General features: G+C 39.9%; 1 protein-coding gene across 1 annotated transcript in view; it reads right to left on the bottom strand.

Annotated features, from left to right (window-relative positions):
* Window positions 1–12049: 12049 nt before the first annotated feature.
* Window positions 12050–21258, bottom strand: part of LOC306965178 (uncharacterized protein) — a gene marked incomplete at its 5' end in the record, with an annotated part of 30293 nt that continues 21084 nt past the window's right edge. Inside the window, 9 exons of the mRNA XM_079559423.1 lie at window positions 12050–12515; window positions 16719–16854; window positions 17517–17633; window positions 18826–18994; window positions 19188–19237; window positions 19307–19327; window positions 19538–19651; window positions 19722–19841; window positions 20944–21136. Of these exons, the coding sequence (XP_079415549.1) occupies window positions 12347–12515; window positions 16719–16854; window positions 17517–17633; window positions 18826–18994; window positions 19188–19237; window positions 19307–19327; window positions 19538–19651; window positions 19722–19841; window positions 20944–21136 (1089 nt within the window). The 3' untranslated portion in view covers window positions 12050–12346. The remainder of the gene's footprint in view (window positions 12516–16718; window positions 16855–17516; window positions 17634–18825; window positions 18995–19187; window positions 19238–19306; window positions 19328–19537; window positions 19652–19721; window positions 19842–20943; window positions 21137–21258) is intronic.

Raw genomic sequence — 21258 nt, 5'->3', positions numbered from 1 at the left:
TAATGCACCTGCTGGTTTCGTGCCAATGGAGCCGATCCCCTTTCATGGGGGAGAATGGCCATTGTCTGTGCGTCAGGGCTGTATTTGCACAAAGAGAAAAGAAGAAAACAAAAAAGCCCTTTAGATTACATTATGTCAGTGTTGTCTCTAATGCACCAGGAGGCCCACAGCTGCTGGTTGTTGCGTCGAAGTAAGATTAGCCTGTATGCAAATCCGACAGGAGAGGGGAACGGCGCTCGACTATGCATCTATTTTTCATGGCGCTGTACGGGCCATTTCTGCTGCTCCTGCTTTGGACGACAACCCCCTTGGAGAAAGCCTTGTTGCCAGTAATATCTTTCTTTTTTTTTTTTTGTACGTGGCCTAAATAAGATGGCGAACAAAGGTCTAGGTGCATCATGGACAAAGTCGCGCCTATAAAAGTTTTTATAGCGCCGCAATAAAAGGCCTAAAAGACTGATGACACAGAAGAGTGGTGTACAGAGGTGGAGAGTAAAGTGAAAAGTGCTATACTATAAATAATATTGACTATTACTACATCCATCCATCTTCCTCCACGTATTCGGCATTCAACTGCATTGCAAAGGTTTAACCTCTTAACTTCTGCCTGAACCGAGAGGATCTTTTTCCTCACGTCATCAGGTTTTTTTTCCATCATTTTTTTGCTGGGTATTCAACTCATTCAACTCATTCAACTCAACTTTTTTGTCATTTTTTTGTCATTTCTTTGTCACATTTTTGTCATTTTTTCGTCAATTTTTTATCAATTTTTTTGTAATTTTTTGTAATTTTTTGTAATTTTTTTGTAATTTTTTTGTAATTTTTTTGTAATTTTTTTGTAATTTTTTTGTAATTTTTTGGTCAAATTTGTATCAAATTTTTGTCATTTTTTGTCATTTCTTTGTCACATTTTTGTAATTTTTTTGTCACATTTTTGCCACTTTTTCGTCAATTTTTTATAAAATTTTTGTTGTTTCTTTTTGTTGCATTTTGGTCATTTTTTGTCACATTTTTGCCACTTTTTTGTCAATGTTTTCTCACTTTTTTGTCACATTTCCATCATTGTTTTCGTCTCAGTTTTGCTGCTATTTTCACAGCTTTTTTCCAGATGCTTTTGGACTGTGGTAAAGCCAAACTGGAGAAAATGTGCTCGGTTCAGGTGGGAGTTAAGGGGTTAACTAAAGAAGTAAAAAAGACAGCTATTCCCACAATAAGAATGAATATATTTTAATGACCTTGAATACCCTCATCATTACCACATTAACAATTATAAAAACAACTATTACTACAAATTTCAACTGTAACATGAAGTAGTGCTCTGAGTTTCATTCATCATTCGCATCGGTATTCACTTCAGCAAAAGACTGGAACAACGGCATCCTGGTACCGTCTGCCTCTGAGCCTGCCCTCACCTGCTGAAGGGAAATGACTTGTCCAAAAATTGCATCATGAAGCAGAAATGATTAATGGTCACAAATCGGATAAGAGGATTTGGCGCGGCCTACTATTCCCTGCCTATTTCAATCACGTTGTGATGAAATGGATACAGTGTTAAGCATGCACTTATCCCCTCACGGGCCACGCTGATGTTTGTTGGGCCTGGCTTTTTGTGGTCAGACGTCTCTGAACCTGCGCATGTCGTTTTCCAGTGGAGCCATGGGACAGGACCACTTTCTTAAAATGACATTTAGACTATGCAGACTGCTATGTACACGGCAACAACAAAAAAACTTGTGATTTCTGACTCCTTTCCATACATTATGTCTTTATTTGAGATTTTATTTTTTTGGCCAGTGGAGTAAGCAAATCGCTCTTGTCCCATTGGCAGTTTTACTTTCTTATTTCAAGCAAGATTCCCAGTCTGAAATGTCTTCCTTGAAATCCTCTCAAAATAAGATATATTCAAGTAATTTAAACCCATGCTTGACATATAATCAATAGTACATCAGATAAATTATGATTTGACTTTCTGTGCATAACTTAAAATCCTAACAACGCCGCCCAAGAAGTGACTTCCTGTTTCAATCCAGCACGCCAAATTAAAAGCACCGTCTTATTCATTTGTTCAGCAGTTCATTAGTTCAACTTTCTTTCTGCCGAACTATTAACAGACCAAAAAAAATGTGTGTGTGTAATTACATTCTTGTAATGTTGCAAGTACCTGCAGATCTAATCAATGAGACGAGCTGTGTGCTTTTATTTTGGCGTGCTGGATCGAAACAGGAAGTCACTCCTTGGGCGGCGTTGTTGTGATTTGAAGTGATGCACAGGGTCAGTTCTGTTCAGTCCCATTTACACATGGATTTGTACACAGCGAGAATACGGAATGGTGGCAATGAGGTCAGTTCAAGTGTCTTGCTCAAGGACACAACAACAACACTGATTGGAGCTTGATCAAACCATCCTTTGGAACAGTCAGCCAATGCTAGGCAAGGCAAGGCAAGTTTATTTGTAGAGCACAATCCATACACAAGGCAATTCAAAGTGCTTCACAGTTAAAGCAGCATAAAATATAAGAAAACCAATACAATCAATAAATACATCAACATAAAATTAGTCAATTACAGTAAGAGGCAAGAGTGTAGATAAAATACTTTCAGTTATATGCATTTTTAAGTCTTGTTTGGATTCGCTCTGTCTTGAGAACTATTTTAAGTCTTGTTTTGACTCGCTCTGTCTTGAGCACTATTTCGCTCTGTCTTGAGCTTTATTTCGCTCTGTCTTGAGCACTATTTCGCTCTGTCTTGAGCACTATTTTTAAGTCTTGTTTTGACTCGCTCTGTCTTGAGCTTTATTTCGCTCTGTCTTGAGCACTATTTTTAAGTCTTGTTTTGACTCGCTCTGTCTTGAGCACTATTTCGCTTTGTCTTGACATGCTTTTTAAGTCTTGTTTTGACTCGCTCTGTCTTGAGCACTATTTTTAAGTCTTGTTTTGACTCGCTCTGTCTTGAGCTTTATTTCACTCTGTCTTGAGCACTATTTTTAAGTCTTGTTTTGACTCGCTCTGTCTTGAGCATTATTTCGCTCTGTCTTGAACACTATTTCGCTCTGTCTTGAGCACTGTTTTTAAGTCTTGTTTTGACTCGCTCTGTCTTGAGCACTATTTCACTCTGTCTTGAGCACTAGTTTTAAGTCTTGTTTTGACTCGCTCTGTCTTGAGCATTATTTCGCTCTGTCTTGAGCACTGTTTTTAAGTCTTGTTTTGACTCACTCTGTCTTGAGCACTATTTCGCTCTGTCTTGAGCACTATTTTTAAGTCTTGTTTTGACTCGCTCTGTCTTGAGCACTATTTTTAAGTCTTGTTTTGACTCACTCTGTCTTGAGCATTATTTCGCTCTGTCTTCAGCACTATTTCACTCTGTCTTGAGCACTATTTTTAAGTCTTGTTTTGATTCACTCTGTCTTGAGCACTATTTCACTCTGTCTTGAGCTCTACAACTAATCCGTCCAACAAGTCAGCTTTGAGGCCCCCAAATAAGTGAGTTGATTTATCAAACTCAACTTCACTCATTGAAATTCTGCATAACAACTCACTCTTGGTATTGCTTCATGAGCAGCATAAATATCGGCTTTCCACTGTGAAAATCTATCAGTGTATATTAGGATTACTTGAGTCAGATTATTGGTCAGTAATATCTTGAATAAAGTCAAATAATATACATAGCTGAATAAAGGCAAATGTGCGCACTGTCGTAAAGAATCCATCTCCAAACCTGCACACGTCACTTGTTTTATTAAACGGGATCCCGGGGACTGAAGCACTTATTGCCTGTCAAAAAAAAGCCTCCCCCTGCTGTCACACTGTTCCTCGCTATGTGTCTCTCTTCTCCTCCTCCTCCTCCTCCTCCTCCTCCTCCACTCCCTCTGTGTCTGTCCCATCCTCGCTCGCCCCTCACTGGCCTGCCTCCAGCTTGTCTACTGCAGTCACTGGGAGTTCAAAACACTGCATGAAACACTAGCGCTTTCCCTGACGTGAACTGTGTGGCACCACTGCAACGCTCCGCCTCGCCAAGGTGATTTCATCCTCAAAGGCACTTCCAGTTTTTCACTTTTACAGCCGAGCATTTTATCTATCAACAAAACAACCCGGGGAAGGGGGGGGGGGGGGGGGGGGATTTGAACCGGCTTTCCAGAAGTTTCCTCTTTGGCAGGTTGTGAAGTAGTATGCAGTGTCAATTTACCCACTGTCACTCTCTCAGAATCCGACACCGCACCGGCCAGCAGAGGAGAGCGGCCGCGGCATAGTAAAATCGCCACTACATAGGATTTTTTTTATGTTTTTGTTTTTTTGCATGAATTAATGGTGGCTACAATGCAGTGGGTGTGATGGTAATCTGCAGGAAATCAACACTTTGCAAATGGAGTCGGGGGGAAACAAAGAGGAAGGAACAAGAACAAAGTGACATGTTGCACTAATGGTGGAAGTAGCTGACAAAACAACATACTTTTATTACTTTTATGGCGTATTCATTTGACTTTTTTTGTTTTTTTACTTCACATTTTTACTGCACTACTATTGTGTTAGGGTGTTATATCAAGTCTTATGATATTTGGAATTTCAAAGCCGAGCCCTTTATTGGTATCAGGACAACATGGCCTTAACCACCTGAACCGATTACATTTTCTCCAGTTTGGCTTTACCCCAATCCAAAAGCTTCTGGAAAAAAGCTGTGAAAATAGCAACAAAACTGAGACGAAAACAATGATGAAAATGTGACAAAAAAGTGAGAAAACATTGACAAAAAAGTGACAAAAAATTGATGAAAAAGTGGCAAAAATGTGACAAAAATGTCACAAGAAATTGACAAAAAATGGTCGAAAAAATGACACAAATTTGACCAAAAAAATGACAAAAAATTGATTAAAAATGTACCAAAAAATGACAGAAATGTGACAAAAAATGACAAAAATGTGACAAAAATGTGATAAAAAATTTGACAAAAAAATGGACGAAAAATGACACAAAAAAATGACAAAAAAGATGACAAAAATGTGACAAAAAATGACAAAAAAATGACAAAAAAGTTACAAAAATGAGAAGAAGAAGAAGAAGAAGATCTTTATTTATATAGCGCCTTTCACAGACATGGTCACAAAGCGCTTTACATGAGACTTTAAATGAGTTGAATACCCAACAAAAAAATCTGATGACGTGAGGTTCAGGCGGGAGTTAAGAGGTTAAATTCTGCAAACTATCATATACTTGTTTATGTGGAGTTAAATATTTGATAGCAGAATAGCTTTACATCAAAATATCAGAAAAATGATCAACCACAATTGCTGACTCACGTCCATTGCCACCTTTATGCATTACAAACTTCTATGATCCTGAGTGTTTCATTGCACCAATAAGGAAGTGACAAACAATAGCACAATGTGAGCCGGTCCTGTCCCGTTCTGTCCTGCCCTTGACCCTGTCCTGTTGGTCTGTCTCATGGTCTGCAGTGGTGGGACCTGCAGGGGCTGCCCCGCTCCCCTCCCCTCCCCTCTCCGCACCTTACCCCCCTCCAGGATGATCTCATTCTGCACTGCAGGCGGGGCGGCAATGCGAAGGCTCCGCGTGTGGCTGTAGCTCTGCGCGGGACCTACTGCTCCTCATAAACAAAATGTGACTGATCTGCCCCCCCTTCCCGTGCGAGCCTGAGCGGCGACACCTGGTGGCTGTAGAGGGAAGTGCGCGGAAAAGCTGCAGCGTCATCATCATCGACTGTGGGGTGAATGTGGATTGAAAATAATAATGAACTTAACCTCTTAACTCCCACCTGAACCGAGCACATTTTCTCCAGTTTGGCTTTACCCCAGTCCAAAGGCTTCTGGAAAAAAGCTGTGAAAATAGCAATAAAACTGAGACGAAAACAATGATGGAAATGTGACAAAAAAGTGAGAAAACATTGACAAAAAAGTGACGAAAAATTGATGAAAAAGTGGCAAAAATGTCCCAAAAATGTCCCAAGAAATTGACAAAAAATTGAAGAAAAAATGACAAAAATGTGACAAAAAATGACAAAACAAATTACAAAAATGTGATTTAAAAAAATGACAAAAAATGTGATAAAAATTTGAAAAAAAAATGACGAAAAATTGACGAAAAAATGACAAAAATGTGACAAAGATGACAAAAAAATGACAAAAAAAATGATGGAAAAAAAAATGACGTGAGGAAAAAGATCCTCTCAGTTCAGGCGGGAGTTAAGAGGTTAAAGCTTATATTCCACTCAAAAAAGAAAGCTTTAATTATTAAGAAAATCAGGTTAATTTTAGGATTGACGACATAACAAGTAGTTGACCACGCTGTCCAAAAACCGAGCGCATTTTCTCCAGTTCAGCTTTTCTAAACGCTTCTTGCTGGAGAGCAACAGTGTAATGCCTCATTTGAAAGCTAAGGCCTACAAAACTGATCGTAATTTTTTTTTACGTTGTCGCCAGATGTCTGTCACATTTTTGGGGGGGGGGGTATTTTTAATTTTTTTTGTCGGTTGTTGTCACTTTTTTTATCGCTTCTTGGTCGCTTTTTTGTCCCTTTTTTGTGGCTTTTTCATCGCTTTTTGTGTTTATTTTCTGTCGTGTTTTTGTCACTTTTTCGTGTTTTGTTTTGTTTTTCATCCTTGTTTTTTTATGGCTTTTTTCAAAAAGCCTGTAGATTTGGGTAAAGCCCAACTGGAGAAAATGTCCTCGGTTCAGGTGGGGGGTTAAGAGGTTTATTTGACTATTAACTGTGAAGCACTTTTAACCTCTTAACTCCCACCTGAACGGAACCCATTTTCTCCAGTTTGGCTTTACCCTAATCAAAAAGATTCTTGGGGAAAAAGCACCAAAACTGTGATAAATGTGACAAAATGTGACAAAAATGCAACGAAAATGTGACAAAAATGCAACAAAAATGTGACAAAAATGTGACAAAAATTCAACAAAAATGTGACAAAAATTCAACAAAAAGTGCAAAAAATCCAACAAAAATGTCACAAAAACTCAACAAAAATGTGACAAAAATGTGACAAAAATGTGACAAAAATGTGACAAAAATGCAACAAAAAGTGACAAAAAAGTGACAAAAATGTGACAAAAATGTGACAAAAATTCAACAAAAATGTGACAAAAATTCAACAAAAAGTGCCAAAAATTCAACAAAAATGTCTCAAAAACTCAACAAAAATGTGACAAAAAAGAAAAAAAAAAGAAAAGAAAACATACAAAAGGTGACACAACACAGCAGCAACGCGAGGAAAAAGGTCAGTTTTGTGGGTCTTAGCTTTCAAATGAGGTGTTACACAGCCAAAAGAAGACAGCATGCATTTGGTTTAGGCGGGTGGTAAGAGGTTAATTGCCTTTCAGAGCTTGGCTTCAGTATAGTTTGTCAATCCAGATGGGAGAATAACCATATATTTTAAAGCAGTGGGTCTCAAACACAAAATGCATCACTTATTTTTTCTCCACTTATTAATTCATTCTTCTTGAGATACTCACATGTATACCCCAGTTTCTACAATTCATGGTATAAACAAAAGCTTTGACATGTTTCAGTGCCTTTTTAGATCTGGTTTAGTCTGGATCAGGTCATAGCACATAGAAGCTATGGATTTTTTGGAGGTGGGAGAATCAGGGTTTTCAAGTTTAGTGGGGTGAGGGAACCAATATAAAGTCTTCTACTGTAGCCTATATGTCTCCCTGAAATATACCTGTAAGGCAAGGCAAGTTTATTTATACCGCTCATTTCGTACACAAGGCAACTCAATGCGCCTGTAGGCCCTTCGTGTCTTTTAGGTTCACTCTTGCTTATGGTACAATTTCATGTGTAGGAAAGCAAGGCTATATTGAAACCTGAACCGTGTTTGCTTTACTGGGCTGTTCCAATAAACATGACCTTTGAATGGTTGTAAACTCCCTGTCTGTAGTTCGTATGAATCAAAAGTAACCATGGTTGCATAATACGCTTATTTCTATGACCATTGCGGGAGAGGGGGGGGGGGGGGGGGAAACAACAACTGCAGAACATGCTCAGTGATAAATATATAACTTTTATTTGAGTTTACAGCATATTTACAAATAACGGTTTTAAACACTGAATTGGGAGCACAGCTGAATTGAAATGAAGCTTTTATGACGTGAAATGGTGACGATGAAAAGCTGATGAGTTGATCAAATGGAATAATAAACAAGTGACAAAGAAGCTATGAAACAATTTCTTATTATAACACATTAAGCAAATAAAACAGTGATGATATTTTCAAAAACAAGAGTTTGGTTTCATGAAAAAAGGGAACATTATGTCTCCCTTTGGTCTAATTCTTTTGTAAACACATTGACGCAATAATAATAAGCAGGAAATGCTTAAAGGAACAGGCCACCGTTTTTACACACTGACATATGTTCTTACCTGAGCTTAGACGAGTTGATGTGTACCTGTCTGGTCTTTATAAGATAAGATAAGATAATCCTTTATTGATCTCACAAAGGAGAAATTCACTTGTTACAGTCGGCGTTCAAGAAGAAGAGTTAATAAAGTGCAGCTGATACATAGATTATTGCACATGTTACTTCAGTCTTATTGTACAGTCTGACAGCAGTGGGGATGAAGGCTTTGCGGTAGCGCTCCGTCCTGCACTGAGGGTGTCTCAGTCTGGTGAAGGAGGTGAGCTTGGCTAACACCCTCCTGTCCCTCACCTCCTCCACAGAGTCCAGGGGGCAGCCCAGGACGGAGCTGGCCCTCCTGACCAGCTTGTTCAGTCTGTTCTTGTCCCGCTCTGCCCGGGGCCCAGCACACGACAGCGTAGTGGAGAGCAGAGGCCACCACAGAGTCATAAAAAGTCCTGAGCAGAGGCCTGCTCACTCCGAAGGACCTCAGTCTCCTCAGAAGGTGGAGGCGACTTTGGCCCTTCTTGTACAGGGAGTTGGTGTTGTGGGACCAGTCCAGTTTATTGTGCGTGCCCTCAGTCACACAAAACAACCAAAGATGTTTTTAGCATTTGGCCTCCCCCAATGTATTCCTATAGCTCCACAGGGGGTGAAGTTGGAAGCATCCAAACTCTTCCACGAGCACGCACAAAGACCACACAGCTACGTATCAACTCGTCTAAGTTCAGGTAAGAACATATCTCAGTATGGAAAAACGGTGGCCTGTTCCTTTAATAGTGTGAGTGTGTGAAGTGCCTACGACAGGTTTCCACGTTTTCTACATTTACTTTAAAACTATTAATCATAGTTTCACAACAGTGAGGTTCTTTTATAAAGAAAAAAGTTGGGGAAAAGTCATTTTTATATTCTCAAACATTAGTGACATAGGAAGAGGGCTTATCGGTACAGTAAGGTTCATTTGGAAATGGTCAAGGCAATTCTGCTTTGTATGTTGTACTTTTTGTGCCGATTTAATGAAGAATGTAAAATCAGAGACAACTTCGGGTAGTTAAAACATTTTCCTTTTTGCAAAATATAGTTGTCAATTATGTTCTGGTAACTGATATAATTTGCCATCTGTTTCAACAATACTGTTTTAACTAAAACATTTTAGTTATTGCACCTAACATGGAAAATTAGATGGACAAAAGTGACCTAATACATTTTTATTAAAGTCAACTCAATCTGATTCGTTCATTATGCCAGGTACGCTTGAATCGATGCTAGATTCTCCTTCAGACGTTTATTTCTGAGTGTGATCTGAGCAGTCGTGGCACTGCCCCGCATGGGTCGCCCGCCCTGGAATCGGTCACCTGCCTGTTCCAGTGTGGGGCCGCGCTGACAGCAGGGATCTCGCTAAAACGCTAACAGAGCCGCAGACTTTTGGCTCGCCACCAGCTGGACGCTAACGACCACTGCGGAGGAGGTTTACTTTTCATCAGCGTCTCCCGCCAAGAGGGTGTCACAAAACGCTGGGTCAGAGCTCCGCTGTAAACTGTTGTCTTGGCAAAAAAAAAAAGGGTAAACAAAAGCGGTGGCAGGTCTATCGCTCAGCATAAGGGGTAGGGGATAATTGACTTAAGAAGCTACTCAGCTGTAATTATTCCCCTCATGGCCTGGGAGTTGAACCCGGGACTTCTTCAGGGGGCAGCAGCATGACTATTGTAAACCTTTTCAATGCATTTTCAATGTGTATTATTGACACATTATTTCTAAAGATTTTCAAATATTCTCTCAAACAAAGGAGTGAAATGTTGATATTTAAAAGCAAATTGGACACAACAGGGATCTTGTAAATAAAACATGTGTACAGAATTGACAGAAATTTGAGCAAAAACTGGAGTTGCATCCGTTTAGGACCATAAAAACAGGTGAAGCCATTATATATATATATAAAAAAAACGTTCTTATTACATTGAAGGTTTCAATTTTGGCACAGTTCATTGAATGACTTTAATTGCTCTCTCGCAGCAATGCAAGAGTCCTAACCCCTCAGCCACTGTGCCACCCTTACCATAACCACACCTAGTTATGTTTTGTTTCATTCACGCATGTTTGAGTAATCCTCCATATTCTCAATCACCCGCCTGCTGATGTCGCAAAGTGGTGCTTCTCTAAAGTCGTGTCATCTGGTTTTGCTCTAGTACTAAACATGTTTTGTGTGAGCAGAACATCTGTCTGAAGTTGTCTCTTATACAGAAATGATTGCAGGACCTATTTTCCAGTAAGATATATTATATATTTTTCTAAATGTGACAGGCTGTTAAAGCAGATATAGAAGTTGTTCTTCTTTAGTACTATGAATGGCAACAAACAACTGCAACGTGCATGCTCTATCACCAAGTGGATATATCGTGCATATAAAAGTAGATTGTAAACACTTGGGCATCTCAGCATTGACATTTTACTATTAACAATATAAAAAATTGACTCTGAGCATAAGAAAATTATTTTTTATGCGTGATCACTGTTGGTCTGGTCGACGTTCATTTTTAACTAACGGCATGTTAAAGGGGCTAGATGCAAGTTAGCCATTTAATGCTCACTACTGCCACCTCAGGTCATATGTGTAACTGCACCCTCTATATTATGCTCGTGCATGATGGCACTTCGGACCCGAATTAAAGGGGGGGTATTATGCAAAATGGACTTTTTCAAGCTTTACATCATGTTGTTCTGTCATTCCCTCATTAAAAACATTCACGTATATTTGAGTAATCTGTAAAAACTCTGATGGCAGCCATCTTAGGGATAGGTTTGCCTGAGTCCTCCTAGGAACGCCCCCACCTCCCGGAGACGCCTCTGAGCTTTCGTCACCAGCCGAGTAGCCAACCACTGCTCCTCAGCAGAACCCCCTCCCCACTGATGCCACAGACAGCGTGTGGAGGGGGCGTGTCGGAAAGGATCAGAGGTTCTTAAAGAGACAGAGGCCTATTTCAAGACATTCACTACAGCCATTCTGAGAGAGCAATTTTATACAAGGCAGTTATTCTAATTTACTGCATTTACAGACCAGCAGAAGGTTTCGTCATCATTGTAGTGTGATAGATGTGATATAGACTGGTGCTATGTGATTGAAAAAAACATAATACCCCTCTTTAACACCTTTTTGAGTGACAGTGCAGGATTTTAGAGGCAGTTGTGGTGAATATGTCTGGGCTCATTCTCTACCTTAGGACATTGTTGAAACATGTAGGGGGAGGAAAATATACATTTTTAAAATTTTTAAACTCCGTATAGTCCCTTTAAAGGTGAACTATGAATAGGGCTGGGTACTGTTAAACGATACCAGTATGGTATTGAAAACAAAAAAGCTTAAGGTACTACTGGTAAAAAAAAAATATCGAAAGCAGGTAACCCAAACAACTTTCATCTTTAGAGACCAAGTTTTTATGCCTGTTGGTCCAGGGACAGCATTAAAGAAAGTTGTTCTGTTTTCTGGTTCTACATGACAAATATTTTAATATAGTTATCGAAAAAATTGTTCAGGTATCGGTTAAAGTAGCGGTATCTCAAATTGCCTGTACTACGGTATTAGGGCCCCAAATCTGACATGTAAATGAGATGATGCTGCGTGAGTAAAAAAAAAAAAAAACTTGCTTCGCACATGAGCAAATGCTTTTGTAAACCCCCTTTGAGTGCTGAACTGCTTCGATTGGGTCCGGTAGGTATTTATAGATTTAAAAATGTGCAGAGCAGTTCTAAGCTCAGTCTGTTACGAAGCAAAAAGCAAGTCCCAATGAGCCAAATCTGCCAGAGACGGACTAAATAAACAGGCTCATGAATTTAGTGCAATATCACCCCAGCTCTGGTTTTGACAAGGAAACGATGTAGTAAAATGATTAAGGTGACAAAAAGTAGTCCGTACAGGAACTTTTAAATAAAGCGAATGAATCTTGCGGGTGTTTAACAAAGTGCTGGCTCCTTACGCCTGTGCATTGGAGCACACGTGTCGTCATCTCCGCACGTCGTTCATGTAAGTCATGTGGTGCATTCTCTGTCGCGGGATGATGTGGTCTATGAGTCGGGGGCTGCAGTGCCGGAGGTAGCGCAGGGAGGGGTCATCGTAGTTAAACGGAGGCGGCTTGTAGTCCTGTACGTACTCCGGTACCATGTGCCTTAGGCTGCGAAAAGAGACAGTGACAAAGAGGGAGGAGGAAGAGAGACAGAGAGTTTAACAAACCAGCGGAACCAAAAAGGCTGATCGCGACAAATCAGTGTAGAGGTCAAGCATGCAACAACCTGGACATTTTCTTAAAGGGGCTTCTTTTTTTTTACACCCGAAGAAGAGAGACATTCACTTTGCAATATATTGTGTTGGAAGATATTTGTGGATAAAAGAGGAAACCCGGTATCGATTGAGTGCAACATGCTTATGAACTCGTACTCGCAAAGAATCAGAATTGGGATTTATCATGAGTATTTTTTTTATATATTGTATTTTAAGACAGACATTGTAAACTACTTACAGTGGAAGGAAAAAGTGAGTACACCGGTTTTCTGCCTAAATTGGCCATAAAATTTGGTCTGATCTTTATCAACATCATAAGAATAAGTAAACAGTGTCTCAACTAATACCAACCAAACAAGTACATTTTATCATATTTTTATAGGCCATACCATGTAAACATTCACAGGAGAAGGAGGGGTAAGTAAGTACACCCCTGAATCCAACAGCGTGGAATAAGTAAGTGAACCCTTGTATTAAATAGCTGGCTGACCTGTCTTTTGCAGCAATAACTGCTTTTCTGTAGTTCCAGATTAGACGCTCATCAGGATGAATCTTAAGTCATTCCTCTTTACAAAACAGCTGCAGTTTTGTACTCACTTTTTCCTCCCGCTGTATATATTCCTCCTACGCAAATGAGGAAGTCAGAGGCTAAAATAGCACAGTGTTACCAAGAGCAGTCCACCTAATCCACGTTTCAACTCTGTCTTGCTAACTTCGGCTGAGACGTGCTTCTAGTTAACTCAAGTGAACAATCGAGGGTCTGTGAGAGCTAGAAACTTAGACAACAAATGATTCAGGTTAAAAACAATAAACGCTGTGTTTGTCATAAGAATAAGTAAACAGTGTCTGATTCAACTAATACCAACCAAACAAGTACATTTTATCATATTTTTATAGGCCATACCATGCAAACATTCACAGGAGAGGGAGGAGTAAGTAAGTACACCCCCTGAATCTCGCTGAACTGCAGCAATGAATTCACAAGTTCATCAAGATATTTTGCTGAAAAACCTGAGACATTCACAACAGCGTGGAATAAGTAAGTGAACCCTTGTATTAAATAGCTTGCTGACCTGTCTTTTGCAGCAATATCTGCTTTTCTGTAGTTCCAGATTAGATGCTCATCAGGATGAATCTTAAGTCATTCCTCTTTACAAAACAGCTGCAGTTTTGTACTCACTTTTTCCTCCCGCTGTATATATTCCTCCTACGCAAATGAGGAAGTCAGAGGCTAAAATAGCACAGTGTTGGCAAGAGCAGTCCACCTAATCCACGTTTCAACTCTGTCTTGCTAACTTCGGCTGAGACACGCTTCTAGTTAACTCAAGTGAACAATCGAGGGTCTGTGAGAGCTAGAAACTTAGACAACAAATGATTCAGGTTAAAAACAATAAAAGGCGTTTTTGTCATAAACTCTACTTTAGGAAGGATTTCTCACACAGGTAATCACCAGTTTAAAGGTACAAGCCAAAGTATGCTGACGCCAAGCTTGGATAAAATGAACAGTGTTGGGAGTCCATCCTCTGTTAAACCTATTCTGACTCAATCTTCCAAGTTACTGCTGGAGAAATGTTGATTTACTGTAGTGAAAACAACAAGTCAAAATGGGAAAACAAGCTTCATAAACCGTGGTCAAATGTAATGCAACTTGAACAAATGTAAAACAACTCTGAGCATTTTGTTGAATTTCTGCTCGAGTGTCACTGCAGTCCTCTCAGGCAATTTGGACTGGAAACAGTTGTCAAACGCTCAGGGACTCATGAATATTCATAACTGGCTCTAGTCGAGATGCTTCGAGAGCTGAGAGGAATCTGGGACGGAATCAAAACCATCAGAAGACGTCCCGAGACAGTGCTGCTGGAAACTAACTGGAGTCTGAATAAATGGTATGAAATTGCATTATTTTTTAGTAGAGAAAAAAACGTTCATCTAAATGCTGTATTTGCAACATAGTGGAATGTGTAGATACTTTAAATCTTGCTTTTACTGTTTGTTCAAGTTTCATCTGACCTTTACTTAACCATGTCCCACTGAGATTTCCAAATTGCGTTTTCAGGAGAATTCTGGCTCCAGTGGGGAATATCTTGTACATGTTTTTAGTTTAGTCGAAACGGTAGCACTCAGAGGAAAACATTTGTTCTGGGGTCGCAGAGGCGGCAGACTGAGCAGATATTCCCATGACTTCCCTACCCACAAAGACTTCCTCCAGCTGTTCTGGGGGGATCCCGAGGCATTCCTGGGCCAGCTCAGAAACATAGTCCCTCCAGGGTGTCCTAGGTCTTCCCAAGGGCCTTTTCCCAATGGGTTGTGCCCGGAAAACACCTCCCAGGAAACAGATGCCCGAGCCACCTGAGCTGCCTCCTCTCGAAGTGAAGGAGCAGCGGCTATACTCCAAGCTCCTCCCCCTATCTCTAAGGATGCGTCCAACCACACTGCAAAAGAAACTAATTGTGACCGCTTGTATCTGTGAACTTGTCCTTTTGGTCATGACCCAGATCTCAGGGTCATAGATGAGGGCAAGAACGTAGGTGATTCTGTCCATCTCATTCCCCATCCGTCCCTCATTCATGGTCAAAACCCTGAGATGCCTGAACTCCTCCACTTGGAGACATTTCACCGAGCTGGAGAGGGCAGGCCACCTTTTGGTATATGCGTGCTCAATTGAGACTTGGTTCAGTCCCAATTTACTTAGACCCAGTCCTGTTTTCATCTGACATTATTCAAAAAGTCCAATATTTTCCTCGGTGGTACTTGACGTGAAAAGCTTAAGAATTACTACGGTACGTTTGTTACAGTACTGGAAAAACAGCGGCTAAAAGCATCAGCGTATTTGTAACTGATACTACACATGAAGCCGACTACTACATCCCAGCAATATTGTGATACTGTATAGATTTATCAAACCCCCCCCCAGAGCTCCATCATATCTGATACATGTGGGATTATGATGAGAAAGATAATCCAGGCATCTCATCTGTTTCGCTTTAAAACAACAGCCTCCAAAACCTCTTCTTTTGCTTACACACTCAATCTCATCTAACAACATAATCCTTCTATGCAGGCCATTATATCCATAGGGTCTACAGCACAGCAGCAGCAGCAGAGGAGCGGCGGTGTTAGAGAGAGAGAGAGAGAAAGCAGGCCAGTCATCAGGGGGATTAAGCCTCTGTCCCAGTAACACCTGGTCGAAATGCCAAACATCTGTATACACACGCACAGTACATCCACTGTCATGCACTTATGCACACATTAACTATGCTATGCACTGTAGAAATAAAATCTACAACCTAATCTAAGACTAGACTCCTTTCTATTAGGTTAAAAATTTATATTTATAATTGTTCAACTTGGAATTCTACATGTTTTGCATATTGTCACTGTCATTAGGTGTATGAATGGTGAACCTTGTGAATAAGTTAAGTTTTCTGAATCTGAATGGATAAAGATGCCACCAGTACATAGTTTGACATGGTCTGATGAAGGGTTAAGTCCCGAAATGTCACTGCCGGTAAGAGCAATAAACAATAGTGAGCGTAACAGTTGGGCAAATCTATCTTCTTTTTTTCCTGTACTGTTTTTTTTTTAAAATCCTGCTCACTGGTTTAGAGCGGTGGATGTGCATGTCTTTCCCCTAAAACCATCAACATTATGTGCCCGTAAAAATCAACTGATGGATTAACCAGGCCATTCAGTATTTGCAGATCTCAAAATTTCTCATTCACACAGGCAAACACACTCTCATTCAATCTGTACATTTTTTTAGTGGTTGGGGAAGAACATGTGAAGGACGTATCTGCACGTTCGAGCCCAGAACCTTCTTGCTGTGAAGCACGAGCTCTGAAATTCTCCAATGTTTTACAGTATTTTCATTCTTGGAGAGAAGGATAGGGGATGCTCAGGGACAATTGACCATCTGCCGCTTCGTTGTCAAGTGTTGGACATTTAAATTTTCATTTTTTTTGCCCATTTGTGAAGCCCTGTGAGGCAACTGCTGTTGTGATATTGGGCTCAGAGCCGGCCCTGGCCATTTTGCCCGGGGCAAGGTTGTGAATAAAAGATCCAGGGATATTGGGATCTTCATTAGCCCCATACTTACTCTCCTGTGACCTTCTTCCTCCGGGTGTAGCAGCAGTAGGCGATTAGAGCGATGAGCAGCAGCAGCAGAGGGATCCCCAGCCCCAAAACCAAACCCAGAATCAGGGCCAAATTTGGCTCAGCGGGCTCCTGCTCTCCTGAACCTGAAAAACAAGCACATGCACACATTGATTTACATACACTGTTGAAGTTTAACTGATTTATTTTTCAAAACTGTAAAAATAAGGTTATGAATGTTTTTGTTCCCACCCAAAGGCCATCTGTCCTTTTCATTACACCTTCTGTCACCAGGGCAAGCTGGCATCCACAGTATAACATGTGCATGTTTTAGGTTGATGAAGTGCCTGGAGAAATATCCCCATTCAGGCACTGAGAGAACATGCAAACTCTACACAGAGAGGTCCACACAACTTTGTGAGCCTTCAAGCGTAATTGCCCAGGTCATATTTTAAGGGTCTTGTGGAAATGTAAAACAAACAAAAACAATTTGCTCCCCTGGCTGAGGACTAGCTGTACAGTTATATATATATATATATATATATATATATATTTTTTTTTTTTTAGAACAGAATGAAACTAAAACCTCCATTTGGACCAAAAAAATAGTATAGTTGTGCAAAAGGAAGAAAATATTCATGAGCAGGTTAGATGAGTGTTCGGGATACAGCACAAACAGAACTAATAAAGCACAGATGATACTATTTATACAACTTTCAGTTTGATAAGGGGCCAATTATACTTTGCAGAGACCAATGGCCATTGCCAAATTCTCAACCGAAATTGTAACTAGATTGAATACCTCCATTTAACCTGAGGTGACACTCATCGTTACAGGTGCATCTGTAGCTTCCGACCGTGTTTTCACAAACAGCGGGCTCTTTGCAATCCGCCAAGTTGGTCTTACACTCGTCCAGATCTGAAGGAAAAAATATGAATCTCATGCATTTTATCCACTAGATTTTCCCGAAATACCACATACAGTATGAAACTAGTAACATATGGAGATAGAGAGCTTTATTTACTATATTTACTACACTACTATAACATTTGAATTACCCCAAAAGAGAAGTAACAAGTACAGTTTAAGTTTGGGTTCAAATCCTGGCTCTATCCACTCTCCTCTTTTAATCCTGAACCATCCTGTATAATAAAGCCAGTGAGCCAACAAAATCTTTAAAAACATAGATTAAAAAAAGATCCTAGAACAACCATTTAAAAAGAACGTAGTCGGGGCTGAAAAACCAAAACATACTTGACTTAAATGAATAAGTAAAACTACAAGAAGTTCTGGCAGAAAAAAACTTAAATTATAAAATTAAATTACAAATTATATTGTAGCAAGGCGCCAATGTATGGTCTATATGTACAGTTTCCCCAAGTGACTTCTTCCTGTACAATAAGCAATACGCTTTACTTCCTGTCGCCAATCGTTTACATTAAAGGGACTAGACGCAAGTTCCTCATTTTTTATACTCACTACTGCCACCTCAGGTCTTACACGTAACTGCAGTCTCTATACTAAGCTCGTGCATGACGGCACTTCGGACCGAGGCAGTTGTAGTGAATATCTAAGCTCATTCTACACATTATGACATTACTGGAACATGTAGGGGGAGGAAAATACTACATTTTAACATTTTTAAAACACCGCATAGTCACTTTAACAATTAGCGGGGTCCCACACAAATAAAGAGAGAGCTCAGGATTTGTTTTAAGGACAAGTTACTGATGGACAGTGGTCATCATGTAGGAGCTTTTATCTTGGAGCTAAAGGCTAGAGTTAAAAAATTAAAATATAAAATGTAAACAACTAAACATAATTTAAACTACAAACAGGCAGATCCATACAACATCCACCTGCTCCAGTCACATCTGAACTTTTACTCAACGTCCTTTACGAAATCCTGAGCTCTCTCTCAATCTCTTCATTTCTGTGCGACCCTGCTAATTTTTAATGGGAAGAGGTAGCGGACAGGAAGGACAGCATCGGGCTTGCTGTCCAGGTGGAAACCACGTGGGGTCACTGTGCATAAAACCCATTCTGTGTTTAAAGCCAATTTTTTAAAAAAAGTGTGTGAAGTAAAAAAAAAAAAAAAAGTCAGATGTACCTGTAACTGTGGGTGACTGCATTTTGTACTTGGATTTGGCTTGTTCCAAGTATTCCTTTATATACGAGAGTTCAGTGTCACTGGAGACATTGATCCGGTACTCCCCCGACTTCACCTCACTCGCATTATAAAACTTATTCTCAAAGCCATCCTTCATGAGCTTATTCAGCTGAGTGAATGGAGGAGAAAAACATGTCAATACAATGAATAAATCTATCCACTGATATGCACAAGAAAATACAATTGGAGCAGATGCACACTATGTCTAAATATCCTTGCTCCACTTGGTCTTTAATCATTTCCGAATTACTTTCTATAATCAGTTGTTTCTCTCACAATCAAAGTTAGCGCTTTATACGGACCTGGTTGAGTCCTTGATTCCAGTCCACAGTCACCTCAAAAACATTCGATCCTAAAACAGAAATATAGTCATGTAACGGTGATAAAGAGCTTAAAGAGATCTTTAAATGTAATGTCCTACCTGGAGGATTGTCAGAATCACCTTAAGAGAAAAACATAACATTAATGAAGACCGGGCATCAAGCACAACATTTCTTTGCTAATTAGTACATGTCAGGACCTGTTTACTCAATAAACTTTGATTTTATGTCAATAATTAGAGGATAATTAGCCATACATACACAATTCTTCATCTGTAACATAAATGCTGCACTCAAAATGTTTATTGTGTAGTATTAAGTACACGAACCACATCCCCCATTGTCGGTGTCTTTGTATCTGCAGACACAGTCAAAGGAGCCGCGCTTGTTCTCGCATCTATACTTTGCATTGGGGCAAGTGGAGAGGACGGTACACTCGTCGATGTCTAAGGATTAAAGAGATGGAGTCATATTTTGCTGCGAATGAGCATTGTTTACCACAAATTTTTAAACTACCTGTGCAGTTCTTGCCGCTTCCTGCAAATCCTTCTCGACAGGTGCAGGTGTAGTTAAACTTCCCACTTTTGCAGATGGCCTCTTTGTCACAGGGGAACGTGTGAGGTGGCATGCAAAAGTCTGAAAATTGTTAAAGGTACAATAATTGCAAAGTTAGACGTATGGTTCCACCCGCCGCCATTTTGTTTTTTGTTTTTTTCAGGCAAATAGTGTCAGACTGAACCTGAATTGAAATCACAAAGCAAATAACTGATCAGCTATCCTGCCTTCCTCACTTTTTATGGTCATCCAGAGGCACAGGAATCACTACAACAAAACTCAGAGACATCCTAAAGCATAAAAATAGCTATAAAAATGCTAACAAATTATTAACAACTGTGATTCTAGGTCAAACATAAATAATGCAATATTAAAACTCTGAGTGTGAATGAAAGTGCTGCTGACCAGAAAGGCAATTTGGTTAAATCTCTTAACCAAGTGCATTTTCTCCAGTTCGGCTTAACCCAAATCTAAAAGCGTACTGCCTACACCTCATTTGAGAACTAAGACTTACAAAGCTCATCCAAATGAATCTTTTTTCCGCGTTGTCGACACTTTTTGGACATTATTTTCATTGCTTATTTGTTGCGTTTTCGTTACACATTTTGTCACTTTTCTGTTTATCTTTTGTGCCTTTTTTGTCACTATATTGTCACTTTTTCATCTCTTTTTTGCCACTTTTTGTAATATTTTTGTTGATTTTTTGTCACGTTTTTGTCAGTCTTTTGTTGCATTTTCATCCTCATATCGTCTCATGTTTGTGGCCATTTTGACACTTTTTTTCAAGAAGCTTTAGGATTTGGGTAGAGCCAAACTAAAGAAAATGTGCTCAGTTCGGGTGGAGATTAAGAGGATAATTATGCCATTCCAAACTTTTGAGATACATTAGATACTGATCAGTTTCTGCCTACTTTATGTGAACTGGGGAGCTTGTTTTACTGAGATGTGATGTGGGGATTTTGATGTGACAACGGTCTTTTATCCCTGATTAATGTTTAACTGAGTTCTATGGAGGTCACCATCGAAATCCAGAAAGTGGCAGTATAATATAAAAGGCTTATACAGTATTTGACAACGGCTGATCAGCTGTCAGGGATACTTTTCTTGACCTGAGTTCCCCAGTTCTTTTCCCCTATACTGAACTAGTACTATAGCCTAATTAATCTGACTGTGGCACACAAACCTTGCTCAAAACACTTGTATCCCTCTTTCCCATTGGACACAGTCTTGTCGGGACAGTTTCCGCAGGTGAACTCTCCCGGCTGGGACAGGGGCACACAGGACACCCCCGGGTAACAGGGCATCCCCTTACACACGTTTGCTTTTTTGTCACAAAAAGTCCCACCGAAACCTTTAGGGCACAAACAACTCACCACCTACAGGAGCAAGAAGTATCATGTCATGTCACGCAGTGGCTCTGTCCAAGTATGAGTAAGTTATGAGTCATCACAAGAGTCACTTGAGGCACAGAGATTATGAATGGATGCTTTAGTAATGA

The sequence above is a fragment of the Gobius niger genome (assembly GCF_951799975.1).
Source record: "Gobius niger genome assembly, chromosome: 7".
In the NCBI taxonomy this organism is placed as follows: Eukaryota; Metazoa; Chordata; class Actinopteri; order Gobiiformes; family Gobiidae; genus Gobius; species Gobius niger.
Note: the sequence above shows the minus strand (reverse complement) of the source record. Positions and strands in the feature narration are given on the sequence as shown.